Source organism: Camellia sinensis, chromosome 1, assembly GCF_055761805.1.
Source record: "Camellia sinensis isolate YWXY chromosome 1, ASM5576180v1, whole genome shotgun sequence".
Taxonomy (NCBI): Eukaryota; Viridiplantae; Streptophyta; class Magnoliopsida; order Ericales; family Theaceae; genus Camellia; species Camellia sinensis.
Genome location: NC_138961.1, coordinates 62,033,750 through 62,049,099, shown reverse-complemented (window position 1 = coordinate 62,049,099; position 15,350 = coordinate 62,033,750). Strand labels below are relative to the sequence as shown.

Below are 15,350 nucleotides of genomic sequence, written 5' to 3'. Positions count from 1 at the left end.
CATGCCAATCGCATGAATATCCCACTGTCGAAGCTCTATAACATGAATTCACCCTGGCCATTCTCTGTCTAGGGGATAGACGTTATCGGCGCAATGACGCCAAAGGGGTCAAATGGGCATGAGTTCATTCTGGTAGTGAATGATTACTTCACAAAGTGGGTGGAGGCCCAGTCCTATTCTATGCTAAAGGTGTCACATGTGGCCAGGTTTATCAGGAATAACATCATCTGCCGATATGGGGTTCCGAATAAAATTATCTCTAATAATGGGTCACATTTTAAGAAAAAGGTGCTAAATCTGCTTGAGAAGTATAACGTGGCTTTTTATAAGTCATCAACTTACAGGCTGTAAACTAACGGAGCCGTTGAGGCTGCAAACAAAAACATTAAGAAAATTCTGCAGAAGATGGTGGAGACTTACAGGGAATGGCTAGAGAAACTAACGTTTGCACTTTGGGGCTACAAAACGTTGATTCGGACATCTACAGGGGCGACCCCCTATTCTCTTGTTTATGGCATGGAAGCTGTTCTGCCAATTGAAATTGAAGTACCGTCACTGCGAGTTATGGCAGAGTGTCAGATAACAGAGGCGAACTGGCAACAGAGCAGGTTTGAGGAGTTAATGTTGTTTGATAAGAAGAGGCTGAAGGCATTGTATCATGTTCAGGGCTACCAATGTAGAATTGCTAGGGATTTTAATAAGAAGGTTAAGTCTAGGAATCTCAAGGAAGGAGATCTGCTGCTCAAAGACAACAGAACTCCAATCCATGACCCTAGGGGCAAGTTCAGACCCAATAGGACTGGTCCTTACATCATCAAAGTTATCTGGTCACGAGGGGCAGTCATTCTTATGGACCTAGATGGCTTGGAATTATCACAACCAATCAACATGGACAAGTTGAAGAAATATTACCCTTGGGAGGCTCACTAGGCCGAAAACCCAGAAGGGCGACCTAGGCAAAAATTAGAGCATGAAAAATTAGAAACAAAGAAAAACTAAGCTCGCAAGGTTGAAAACCCGGAAAGGCGGCTTTAGTAAAAGTTAGAACGTAAAATGAGAGAGTTAACACCCGAGTGAGCCAGAACCGAACTACGTAAGGCCTGATTCCCATTTTGGGATACGTAGGTAACTTCATCCTGAAGTTCGGCCATAACCATCTCTAGCTTGAATGTCCAGTTTGTTTATTTGATTGGGCCATCTTTGTTCATTTTAGCTTGCTTGTGTTACTTTGATTCAACAGAAGAGCCATTTGAGATGAAGAGTAGTAGCGATGGATGAAATCAGGGGTAGTTGTGGTCTTCTGATTTGGGGCTGTGCATCTTAAGGATTGATTCTGTGCGTGTTAGGTAGTGATCACTTTCGAAAATGGCTTTGAAAAGTTTTAATAAAAGTTGATTTTTCTCAAAATTTTACCTTTTACAACTTAGACCATTTTGGGACCAAAAGGAAAAAATTTAGTGCTCGTAACTTTAATTTCGTTGATTTCAACATTAAGTACATTCTCTAAATCTCTGATATAAATCAAAGTTGCTTTTACATCATAAAACTTAAAAACAAAAAGGTCAAAGCAATAAATTAGGGGCATAGATGAGTCAGGTGGTCCTGCGTCCTCTGCTCGTTCTTGTGGAAGCCTTTGTAGCCAAAGTTCGCCCAACCTGTGCCTCCTCTTCAAGCCAAGCGAAGCACTCGCCAGAAAGGCATAACTAAAACTAGGGGCAGGGGCCAGAAGCTCTCTTGTTCTCCAAGTAGTGAGGTACTGAGTTGGGTTTGAAGCGCGAATGGGGAATGGAGTCGGGTATTCTATTCCCTCACCCAGACGAATCTGATTATGTCCAAACTGGCGTCTGAACTGGAAGGGGAAGTAGAACGCGTAATGCGTCAAACCAATCAACTGTATGCCCGGTTGACGCATCATGCTGTAACTCATTTCGGCTAAATCAAGCTAGGGGCAATGCTAGGCTATGTCGGGCACCGATCTATTACACATCCAATTGTACCACTATCCCTCATTGGGAAAGTCCACCAGTCGTTGACAGAAGAAATAAGCTAGAGCTAAATACTTGGAGTAAGGGTCCACCACCTTTAGCTTATCCATGAGCCATATCTAGGGAAGGATGAAAAATAAGAGAGATTAAATAATAAAGAGGTGTACATTAAGAGAAAAAGTAAAGAAAAGGGGTTAGAGAAAAACAGAGCATGAGTACCGAATGATGTGAGAATCACATATATAAGAAGGGTGGGAAATATTACCTGAAGAAGTAGTGGACTTCCCGCAAACCTACTGGTTTCCCGTCGATGAATAGCGTCCAAACCCATTAGGGTTTCGGCCAATGCTGAGCCAATACAACTCTTACCCTCTTTCAAGCCTTGTGCCACTTCGATTAACCGGATGTGAGCTTTGCTAAAACTAGGGGCAAGGAGGAAATGTGCTAGCATACATAAACAAAGGGTGTGTTGCCGAAAACCTCGCCAAAGAAGCTCACCTCTATCTCTAATGTCAAAAATCCGATGAATCAAGTTGGGTATATCCAACTCTTCGTAATGGGTCAAAGATCGAGCTTCATGCAAAGTAAGCCCACACATCCATCCCAAAACCTGGGCGTGGCCAAAACAGGGCTGAGGCATGATTTCCTCATCACACCAGGTTTCTATCAATGCCCGAAATTCTTCAAGACTTGGGCACATTTCCTGTGTGCTAAAGCGAAACACATGTGTAATTGGGTCCCAGCATCGGACCGCGGCATAGAGGAACGGAAAGCAAAGTGGAGTACGGCTCAATGGGAAAAGTACATTTATGCCGAAACCTCAGAAATTTTCCTTTCTTGTGCCGTCTAAAGTGGCTATCTAATCCGTGAGCTTCTTGGCAAGAAATGTTTCCATTTGTGGAAGAAACAATAGCTAAAATGAGGTTCTGGAGAAGAAATCATGAAGGAGGACCTTTTGTAGAAGATAGGGTTGTGAGTGGTGGCTAACTGTCGGCTTTCTGGTGGTTCTTCACATTAGTGGCCTGCACACCACTAATTGTGGCCGGCAGTCCACTTTTTCTGGCCTGCCATCCACCAATGGTGGCCGGCCGTCCACTTGTGGGCCAGGCAGTTTTGGGCAGCCTATTTTTGTCTCGATCTTTGTGTTTTGAGGTATTGTTTTGAGTCTTTTTGGTTTTAGCAAGTGTGTACATCTGTGTTTGAGTTGTTTTTACTTTGTTTATCGAGTTGTATTTTGTGTTTTTGTTGTCGATTGCCTCATTACCTGATTAAGAACACTGTGACAATACAAGTTTTGGTTTTAAATTCCACTCCATTTTCATTCCGCAAATGTGGTGCTCATAATGCGAAAGCAAAAACACTTTTCATAAAAACTGTGAGGTTTTATTTCGGTCATTTTTTTTTTTTTTTACAAAAGGCAGTACAAGTTTCAAAAGCAAAAGTAAAACGTATCTGAAGCTATGCATGTGCTAAGCTACAAAACAAAAAGAAACTAAGTAAAAAGTACAAAAATCGGCGTCAATTATTTCAAGCTCGAAAGGCCTTTTTTGTCCTCTTTCTCGGAGAAGACTCAGGGGCACTGTCCCCAACCGCACCGCTATCTGAATTAGACTCAGAGCCAGCCTTGGCATCATCTCCGCTCCCTGACCCCGAGCCAGCATCATCACCTCCGTCCTCAGACTCAGAATGTCAACTCGTTGCCTCGGTATCATCGTCACTCAAAACGAGCTCTGAGGGATTGCTCCGGCCCCGAGCACCCCTATCGCTACCTCGATCTCAGTGTTCAACTCGGCCACGTGCTAGGGCCTATCTCTGTCTCCTCTCTGCTACTGGAAGAGGTGCTGCAGGTGCTGGTGCCACTACTGCCACTGGTGCCCTCGGTATATATGGAATTTGGAAAGAAAAAAAACCCAGATGTTAACATATCAGATACAGTGTATGTATGCAGAATGAGTGCAAACGGTACAGTATGAGTACAGTGTGTCAGTGAAGTGAATCAGTGCAATGTAAGGTGGTGTGACTGTTACGGTTTACGTGTCAGTGGGTGTGCGTGTCAGCGTACTAGTAGGAATGTGATAGTGCGGTGCACAACAGTGTGAGGTGGCAATGAAATATATGTGGAAAATAAAAAACTACCTGGATATCGTGGAGATCCAGCAACGCCTCTCTCCCTTGTACCATGCTAGCCAAAGAAGCAACCAGCTATAGCAGGCCCTCCGTGTACTCAGTCGGTAGTTGTAAGTGCATTTGAATGATCAATATCTAGAATAATCAATATTTGAAATGGAAAATATGGGGTGCAAATTGTAAAGTGTGGTCTATACCTGAGGTGCGCCACGAGCTCTAATATACCCGTGTCCTGTTTTTGCCTGTTCGATCAAGATCTGGTAGGTTGTCCGGTCAGCAGCTAACATGTAAACACAGTGGGAATATCCAGCCAGTCGGTAATCTGTTCAACGAGAAGGGCCCCTCTAGTGTCAGCTCTAGTCGCTTGAGTCACCTCACCCACCACGGGAGCACCTGCTGCCTCGCCTGCATGAACGCCCGTCAAAGGGGGCATGAGATGAGTCTGGATGAATGTCGCGTAGTCGCCCTTCGCTCTGAAGAAGTCAGCATCTACGCCCACCATGAACTGGATAATCACCTTAACTAAGAGGCTATCTACTGTCCTCATGGACATTGGGGTTGGCATGGAAACAACCGGATCTGGCGAGCCTACGGTCTGGCGTATAAACCGCTCACTTAAGAACCAGGCCCGGCAAACCGGGCCCTCCAACAAAATTCGAAAGCGAGATGTGGCTCAAGCCCTGGCGTACTGGTCTCTTACTCCAGCCGGCATCGTCGCCCAAGGCTGCCACATGATCTATGAACAGAGAGTGTACAAAGCAGTCAGTTGTCAAAGTATGAATCATAACGCTAGTAAAGCAAAAATGACTATGAGTTCAGATTACATCGGTGGAAGAAGGTGAAGGTCATGTTGTCGCGGCTCCGGTGCCAGAATCAGTCATTGTATTGCCGCGAGTGAGGCATGACATGGGGGATCTCATCTACAAGCTCTGGAGCCAGAGTTGGGAAATAGGCATAAATCCATAACTATAGGGAGAAGGCAGTGGTGTTATTAGCACAATGCATGAACAAATATGAAAACAGAAAGTGCAAAGTAAACAACACAAGTTGGGAACAGATATAAAACAGAAAGTGCAAAGCAAAAAACACAATCTATGAACAGATATTGAGCAGAAAGTACAGAGGCAAAAAGGTGTGGTGCATACCTCCCAAGCTCTCCAATAGCCTCTAACCGGCTCTCCCCTCATGCAGGAAGTAGAGCTCATGTAGCTATAGACTGTGGCAAGGCCAGCTCCACTCCAGTCATAGAATCAAACTCGGGGTAGTGTCACGAGGGCGCCCAGTAAGTACAAGCCTACGGTGTTCCACCTATTCGCAAACAAGGTGGTACCGAGAAGGAACATCAAGAAACCCCTGTCATACTACTTTACCTCCTCTGGTGTCTCGGGCTCGCTTTTGCCAAAGTGCTCGGCGAACCAACTATACCTCACCATCACTAGCCTGTATAGAGGCGGGCGTGCTCTGAGAAGGTAGATCCAAGCTGCCTCTCACTCACCCATGTCCATATCGAAGGGGATCGGATCACTCCTTACTCATAAGCTGGTGATCATGGCTAAGTCATAGGGAGTCATCGTCGTCTCCCTGGTAGACGAGATGTGGAAAAGGTTGGTGTTGTCCCACCACCTCTCCACCAACGCTCCAAGAAGAGCTGGGCTCGCTATGTGTCGTGAAAGTCCATAGTAGAATAGGCCGAAGTCGGCCTCGTCAACAAGGTCGCGGACCTCTGGAGGGAGCTCATAGTACCAGTCTCTCGCTGTCGCTGCCCCATTCCCTCTATAAGAGCGGGAGTCCCCTGTGGCAAAAAGAAAAAGAAAAATGGGGAGTGAATCAGACAATGATAAAAGAACATTCAAATGAAGGGCAGTTTAAAAAATATAATTAAAGGAAAGGCAAGAAAGCATGAAAGTAGAGTTCATACCTCTGTGACACTGTAGGAAAGATGGGAGTCTGGCTCCCTCAGTAGAACGTCCTCCGGCACGCCACCAGTGAAATTGCTGAAGCGCATGATGCCTCTAGGCGGCAATATGTGTGTGAGAGGATGATAAGTCATGGGTTCAAAAGGCCGTACCCTTAGTGGTAGTGGCTCAAGCTCGAGCTCTGGAGCGAACTCTGCCTCATGGTCAGCCGCGATGCCCTCCGTCGCATTGCCAGCCTCGACGATCACCAGCTTCTCAAACTCAGCAGGGGGTGATAGTGGAAGTGGAACGTTAGAAGGAGCACCATCATGTGGAATATCATCCGTCATCTGGAAAATGGGTGAAAAATGAAGAAAAGTGAAGAAAAATAGAGAAAACTTGGAAAAAGTCAACCCTATGAGAGAGAAAAAGTCAAAACCCAAGGAAACTCACAAAACCCGAGAGAAACTTGAGGTGAACAAGCCTAAAGTGGTGAAAACTCAAGAAAAGCAATGAAATCAAAATCTAATCGGTTCAAAGTGTAGAGAATTAAGAGGGTTTCGCGAATAAAGTTTGCGTGGGGTGTTAGAAAATGCCTATAAAACACAAATCTAGAAAGAGGGAACACATAGAGAGAGAGGGAAGGATTTCAAACTTGGTAGAGGAGGGGAAATGAGGTATGGTAATGTGTATATAAAGACCCAAAAATGGCAATTTTGCCCTCGAAAGTGCACGGGTGGCCGGCAAGTGGCTGGCAGTCCTCACTTATGGCCGGCAGGTGGCCGACAGTCCTCATCTGTGGCCTGGTTCTGTTTTGTGCCTCTGTTCCCCGAGCAGTGTATGGGAGGTTCTCTTTTGGATTCAGATTAATCTTTGAGGAACTTGATCCAATGCAGAGGGATTCCCTGTTGATCTCAATCTGGGTGGATGTGGCATACCCCTGTTGATCTCACTTTGCAGTGGGATTCCCTGATCTAATGCAGTCGTCATAACTACGAACTCTTCTAAATTCTGTGCTGCCATAAATCCTGCCTCAGCAAGGGGGAACGCTGGCTATTCTGTATCAACTCTCTGACTCTCTGAACTGAAAGGGAAAACAGGCAGCATTTCAGCCCAAACTTGATCAAACACGGGTGTAGCCAAACAACTGTACCCTACTACTGATCACTGTTCCTCAGAATCACTGTTCCCAAATTACTGAATCTGATACCCGCGGATAACTGATTTCTCGACAACTGATCCTCAACAATACTGGTTCTAGTGCCCTCGGGCCCGATACTCAAACTTGCAAACTGGTATATGCATTCCTGTAGAGATACACTCTAAAAGCACATAGCAAGTAAAGAGAGCTCAATCACCCCTATGTTGGGGTAGGGTTTCCCTGTCCTATTTCGTCAGGAACTAGGGTTTCACTATGCACACAGCAGTTTTCAGACAACCTAATATCGGGTAAGCAACCTGTCCTAACTTGGAATGGTCACTATGGATCCGAACATGTACTAGGCCGAATGGTCAAAGAGGGTGCCCCGGTAAACCGGGGTTTGTGTTCCCATACTGTCAGAGCCCATAGCCGGTCAGCCTTATGGACATGCCTTGACAAGGCAAGCCTCCGGCAAACCGTTCAGGAATGGCAGATGGCAAACACTGTGTTCCTAGGCGCACCAATGCACATGCAATGCAAAGAAACATATAAATGAAGTCAAAACAGGATATCACGAGTTCGAGTCAAACTCTCTAAAACTCCCCAGCGGAGTCGCCAGAAACTGTAACAGCGCCCGTTGGCCTCGCGCTACAGTTCGGACTCGATTTGTGTCACGGTTCTTAATCTGAACCAAAGAGTCCAAATCTGGCAAATCGTTTTGAGAAACAGATTTGTGAAAAAGTAGTGCCAAACATGGACTGCTTTGCCAGATAACAGAGTCGCCACCTAAATATTTTTTATTGGGGAAATTTAGGAAACCCGGACTCGGTGCCGAAGGCCACATGTCCGTCATCACCGGAGTTGTCTCGGCTCGGGAGCTTCGGTACGATCGGGGAAGGTCAGCTATGAGCACCCCCTCTCGCCCGGTCCGAAGACCGGCCTCTACTAACCATGATATCCGATTTTGAAAACATTATGTGTTCTTATTCCTTTTATTAGCTTAGTATTACTATGTTATGCGCGCAGCAAACAAGTATAGACTAGATTGCCTAATTTGGGAATAAACATTGCACATCCGTTTGTTTTGAAAATGCTTTGGAATTTGCTACTCGCAAGTAGGCTAAAACACGGATTTCAATGAATTTTTCCAACTCAAACAATCCAACCTCCACCCACAGGCATTCAAACAGTTATATCATGTAAGCATCTAGCCACATGTTAAGCATGCTGGTATGGCAACATTCACACTCATGCGATATGCTAAAGCGGAAATACTTACATCGTACTCCGTGCCAAAACAAAGAACTTGTTAGCAAGCATGCATGATCCAAGTCCATGTTAAGTGCCTAATGCATCGCATACAAAATGTTGCTAGAATAGGCTCGGCTATCCTAAACATGGCATGTGAGAAATGCACGACTATCACATATTCAGTTTAGAATTTGAAGTACAAATGCAGTTAGCATGATGTACCGAGCCTAATGCATGTAATACAAATGCATGGATGCACACATGCGTAGCATAAGGTATGCTAAATTAAACGTGTCCTAATATTAACCATTAAAGTAGGTAAATAAAAGGGAAGAAAGAAGTGGGGGTTGGAAGACATGCACACACACGCACCCACACTTATTACAGATTTGCCCTCGCTCGGAGGGACCAAATAAATATTACAAAATAATTAACTACGCAAGCTAATTAATAATTACAAATTAATTAATTTAATTAACAAATTAACTAAACTAAAGAAAAACAGTAAACCGCCTCGGGGCGAGGGCCAGATGCAACACATGCTCGGGACTGGCTCGGAATCGCACTGCCATGCATAGTTTGCCTCTGTTTTCCCTGCTTTGCTCCTCTTAAAACTGCCAAAGTCTCAGGGATGCCTCTAAGAACACTGGGGGATATCATCGGCTGAGCAGAATTTCCACCGGCAGTAGAATTTAGTCATCGGCACAAAATAGATCCACCGGCCATCGATTGACTGCCGGTCGGCACTAAATACTGCCGGCCAGCAATAAATTCCTGCAGAACCTGCAACTCACAGCAGCAGAGGGCAAAATCTTGCATGGCAATGCAATTCAAGCAATTTATGCACCTATCACATTCCTTATCATGTTAATGACTCAAAGGAGAATGTGCCCCGATTCTCGGACCACCAACCACGCATTTCCATGCATGATGGCCCAAAGAACCAAGTATGCAACTTTGATTTCAAATGCATGCAAACCAATCAAACGAATTAGGCCCAATTCCTATCACCAATTCAAGGAACAAGGCATGTATGCAAGATGCAATGCAACCTAGGCATACAAGCTAGGAGTGCAACATGGCATGGTAATGAACTTATGCAATCATGCAAACATGCATGAGACAATGCAAATGGATGGCAAGATGGTCTTATACATGAATTAGGCAACTCTAATAAGGCCCAAAACAGTGGCCAAAGTGCTAAAAAAAGTGAGGGCTAAATGGCATACACACACACATGCACATAAGGACCAACACTTAAGCACAAATCAAGCAACATTCAAGCACACTTGAAAGGGACAAACATGAACAATTAGTATGCATTATAAGCTTTGAAATCATGCTAATACATGGTGCCAAACCAAGCAACAAATCAAGCCAAGCATGCATCAAATGGCCTAAGTGTTCAAAGCGAATCAATGAGGCATTGAACTACACTAAGCAAAACCAAACATGGCATGAGCTTATCGACCAAAAACAGAGTTTTGGGACATCAATACAAGGCCTAAGGACCGCTTAGATGGCATCTAAATGACCCAAAAACAAAGGCATACACAATGACCGAAACATGGGGCATGCAACACATGCTTAAGAGGCATTAAAGATGCATGCAAGGCAATCAAACAAGCATGGAAATGGGACTGAAATAACATATAAAGTGACCCCAAATCACCAAATCGATGCAAAGATGTCATGCTACACATGCACATACCCAAGGCCAACAAGCCCAAAATGCAAAGAGGTTATATTAAGCATGCTAAAATCGACCCAAGCAACTTAGGACAGACCTAGAACATGGCAAAATAAGCACATAATCTTCACAAATGCAAGCCTAAAACATGCTCCAACCAAGGCTAACAACCCAAGGCACATTGAGGCATAAACATGGCATTACAAGGCAACTATGCTAAGCATGCATGGAGTACCAAAACCAACTTAAAATCATGTTATATTATAGGTATATAAGCATGAAAAACAAACCAAACATGCTCAACACACACTCAAGCATAGGCTTCCTTAAGAGGCCAAAATATGTCATTTTCAAGGACAACAAGGAGAGGGGGTGGCCCTCTCCTTCTTGGGACTTCAAGGCATCATCTTCACCACTGAAATCCCTCAAGATTTTAGTGGTGAAGAGACCTCAACACCAAAATCCCGGAGCTAGCACAAAATGGCTCAAAATGAGGCCTTTTAAGGCCTAAGGGTGGTCAACAACCCTCAAACAACAAAACACTCTTAACAAACAATAAAGAGGGCCTAAAAACAGAACTTTTTTATGTTATACAATAAGCACAAAAACAGCTCTAAGATAGGTATAAAATCAATGCAAAAAAGGGGTAAAAAGGGGTTAGTTTCTTACCCTTGAAGCCTTCTTCACAAATGGTGCTCCAATGGCCTCCTTTGGCTTGAATCCAACACCATAACTTCAAAATCAGTCCCTTAGAACCTCAGTTCCAAGAGGAAGGTGAAACACTATGTGTTTGTGTGCAATAGTATGAACTAAACACTCTAAAACACACACAAGAGGGAAAAGAGAGGGAGAAAGTGTATGCAACTCAAACCCTAAAACCAGAGCTTCTCTCTGTGTTTTTCCCTCTCTAAAATGTCCAAAATCTCCAACCCCTTGCCACAAGAGAGAGCCTCCCTCCATATATCTTTATGTCTTGTAAAGCTTACAAGACAAGCTACAATAGAGGGAGATCCCTCCATACACGTGTATGGAGGGAAAGTCACTGCAATACAGCTGCCTAAAAATATCTCATAAAGCAACTGCACAGTAGTCGGCCGGCCAAAAATACCATCTTGGCCAAAAAGAGTGCCGACCGGCACAAAATAGTGCTGACCGGCAACAAATAGTGCCGGCCGGCAAACTATATTGCCGGTGGAAGCAGACACCAGCCGGTGGCATCTAGCCACTGCCGGTGGTGGGTAGGGGTGGTCTACAAGCCCTACCATGCCTCTCAAAGGCAAGATGCAAGTGTTTGGTGCAAAACCAGACACTAAACGGTCGAGTTCGGGGATCCTGAGGCAAGGCGCGCGAGCCGAGACCTCCGGGAACTCCGAACGAACACAAACATGGATAATCACCGAGTGTTCAAACGGTGACGTCCAAGTCTTGAGGACGGTCAAAAATGGGGTGTCTACAGTTGCCCCTCTTTGACAGAACTTGAAAGTCATAACAATGACGGGAGTGAATGTCAAAGCCCAGAGACGACCCATTTTTGACAAGGCCGAAGACTTAGACAAACATGCAAGGCAAATAAGATATGCGCCCGAAGGCAGGGGCAAAATGCAAGACAGTGCACGAAGCCGAGCATAACTTATGATCATGCAAATAAAGCTGTAATGAAGCAAACATGCGACAGTTTTATGCTAGCATACACCAAACTACACTACAATGCAGAAAGGATGTAAGAGAATTATGCAATTCTCAATACGTCTCACTCGGGAGATACAATACCTGTGCGGCTCGTCTGGTTGCACCAGCTTCAAATGAACCGTACATACAATATCGTGCCTGCAAAGAAAACAAACTTAACAGGTACAATATTGTTAGCAACATGCATGACAATGCAAGAATGAATGCAAAATGATATGCAATATATACAAAACAATGTATAAACAATGCAAATGAAGATGCGATGTAATTGAAACAATGCAAGCTATATGCAAAGCATTTGAATCGTGATCCAATCACGAGTGGTTCGAAACCACACCTATGTCAAATAGATTGATGGAGGTAACAAGTCTGTCTACCACAGAACGGTCAACTGAACTATGAGTATTGTAGACAGACGCAAGAACAAGTATTGGGTGGAATTGACATAAGTGGGGAAACGACCCGCTGGAGAAAGGATTACAATCCTAATGCCGGATGCAAAAATTACACTACAATGTAATACATATGGATATGCTAGGAAGATGGCAATGGATATGGCACGCAGGCCAAACCAAATCTTGCCTAGGAAAGGTATGTGCGCATACAGGCCATGTGTAACACAGAAAAGGTGCCGCAACCCTCAACCAACATATCAGCGTGGAATCGGCGCGATACACATGCAGAACTATGTTTTAACATGAAAAGTAAGGGCACATACCAGACCAAGCTCAACCTGGAAAGGCGCAAGCCATAGGCGGAAGGTGATGCAATGAATGCATGGAATCTACAATGCAATATCTACAAATATGCAATGGAGTGGATATGGATACAATGGATATGGCGCGCAAGCCAAACCAAATTTTGCCTAGGAAAGGTATGTACACATACGAGCCATGTGTAACACAGAAAAGGTGCCGCAACCCTCAAACCAGCATACAAGCGTGGAATCAGCGCGATACACATGCAGAACTGTGTTTTAACATGAAAAGTAAGGGCACATACCAGACCAAGCTCAACCTGGAAAGGCGCAAGCCATAGGCGGAAGATGATGCAGTGAATGCATGCAATTTACAATGCAATATTTACAAATATGCAACGGAATGGATATTTACAAAATGCATGACAATGCAGTATGATGCGCCCCACTAGGGAAGATGCAATGGATGCATGTAAGTTACAATGGAAATGCATGACAATGCATGTTGATGCAATGACTATGATTGCAGTTTTCCCTATCTTACCAACAGGGCGACATACTAGGTTGGTTCAGTATCCAGAACTGAGGCATAGACATGCCGCCTCAACCTATGGGGCTTCCACACAGATTTCAAGCCGAGGGTAAACCCCTGGGTATTTAAACCAGACTTTAGTCTCGGAACTCCCGAACCTTTGCGTTCTAGGCATAAGCCGTTCGAACTCTAGTTTCCACCGTCCCGGTTGGTCTTCCAGGAACTCACCGCAAACATAGACGGGTGGCTTTACCAGACCACCGAAAGTCGTTCGGGCACGACAAACACCAAAGGAATTGCACCTTTAGAGGATTTAAGGTCTCCTAGACCGTGCGTGTTTAAGGTCTCGCCAGACCGCAAAATACCTGTCCGGTTCATCTGGTTGTTCCAGCCTCAAATGAACCGTACATACAATATCGTGCCTGGAAAGAAAACAAACTTAGCAGGTACAATATTGTTAGCAATATGCATGACAATGCAAGAATGAGGCACGCATGCCGTATGGAATGTAAGCTGATGCAAATAGACTTATATGCCAAATAAAAAAAAAAAAACGTGCACATCAATGCACCGGAGGTTTCGCACCTCCCAAGGATTTAAGGTCTCCTAGACCGTGCGTGTTTAAGGTCTCGCCAGACCGCTGGGCAAAATGCAAGTGTGGTGCACAAAACAGTGCGATGATAAGTGTGACACGCATGCCACACGGAATGTAAGTGGGCTTAAATGCGCAACAACGCACGTATTCCGGAATGCATGAAAATGCATGGAATGGAAATGCAATGATGATGCATGAGAAATGTGCATGACAATGCAAAGGGGTGCGTGTTTCAATGCATGTAACACTCGCATAACAATGCAAATGTGTGGCGCATGACAGCGCGATGTAATGCACCGAAGTGGCGTGATGAACTCGTGCAACACACATGGGGCAAATTTTGAATTTAAAAGGATACAAAAAGGATACACCTTGCACGAATTCGAGTGCCACGCACTGGAGACACGGCCTGTGGTCGGAACGGAGGCCGGTTGAGCGTCGGAAATGCACTTTCTTGCACTTTCTTGAGCTATAAAGACCAAAAACAACTAAAATGGCCTAAACAAGGCTGTGGGAACATCACCGGCCGGAAGGGGAGGCCACCGGCTGGCCACCGGCATCAAAATAAGTTCATCGGCACAAAAAAGTGCCGGCCGGCACAAAACATTGCCGACCGGCAAACAGTTGCTGGTTCGGGACAGTTTTGTCTTTTCACTTCGGGTGTTATAAAATAGGGTTCCAAACCCTAGTGCCTCACTTCTCCACCGCCGAAAACCTTGCTCTCTCTCTCTAGAGTGTTTCTCTCTCATTTTTCGCCCGTTTCTTCGCGTTCTACGCCCGTTTCGTCGTCGGATTCGCGATTTTTTTCGCGTTTCGGACATTTTCCACCGATCACATTTTTGTTTCGGTGCCTCGTTTGGCGTTCCCGCCTTTTCGGGGTTTGTTCCCCTCGTTTTCCTCTTCATTTCTGTGTCTTTTCACATTCCGGCCTTCCCGGCCATTCCCGACCCTCTCGGGAGTTGACTTTTCGGTTGACTCTTCGTATTCCGGCCCGGTTTTCCTTCCTCCGGCCATTTTCTCACCATTCCTGATATGGCGGATGATATTCCACGTGGCGGGACTCCCCCGGACCACGAGATGGATCCTGGGGTCGAGCTCCTACCGTTGAGCGAGCGCCCGTTCGACCCGGCGACCTATCGGCCGGCGATCCACATTCTGCCCCCCGACGGACTGCGTCAGTTCCGGAGCTTTGAGAGGCATGTGGCGCCTGAGCTACTACTGTGCGAGCCTACCTCCCACCTTTCATTCGGCACTTTCGAGGTAACTTTCTTTCTTCAGCTTTACTTTCCGCTGTGTAGGATACAAAACTGTCATAGCTAGTTGTATTCTTTAACTGCTGAAAGCTGATATGCTGTAGACTGTAGTTGACTGTAAACATACATACAACTGATATCTGTTTGAGACCAGCACATGCATACACACTGCACTATCCCTGAATCAACCAAACACACGGCGCACACTGCATTTCACTGCAAACACACCGGTACCCAGTATTTGTCTGAATCTGTCAAATTTGCACACATGCTATATCTGTTCTGAAACATCTGAACATGCTGACACATCACACGCTGTGGTTCACTGTAAGCACACCGGCACCCGGTATTTACTTGAATCTGTTAGATTTGCACGCATGCCATATCTGTTTTTTCAAAACTGCATTTTGAATGTTGTATTGCAATTGGTTATTTTCCGTTCACAGGAGGGCTCCCATACCATTCGCGGGTATGGGAATACTGGTGCACGGGAGT

At 45.2% G+C, this 15,350-nt stretch overlaps 1 protein-coding gene across 1 annotated transcript; it reads left to right on the top strand.

Annotated features, from left to right (window-relative positions):
- Positions 1-405: 405 nt before the first annotated feature.
- On the top strand, positions 406-1,278 carry LOC145798696 (uncharacterized). The gene is made up of 2 exons (XM_082887342.1): positions 406-778; positions 1,214-1,278. The coding sequence occupies exons 1-2, from the start codon at positions 406-408 to the stop codon at positions 1,276-1,278; spliced, it is 438 nt and encodes a 145-aa protein (XP_082743468.1).
- Positions 1,279-15,350: the final 14,072 nt, after the last annotated feature.

Bases quoted from the DNA above. Each gene is read 5' to 3' on its own strand.
- LOC145798696 (XM_082887342.1), top strand. From the start codon at position 406: ATGGTGGAGACTTACAGGGAATGGCTAGAGAAACTAACGTTTGCACTT. The intron at 779-1,213 runs GCAAGTTCAGAC...TGTTCATTTTAG, and splicing joins TCCAATCCATGACCCTAGGG to CTTGCTTGTGTTACTTTGAT.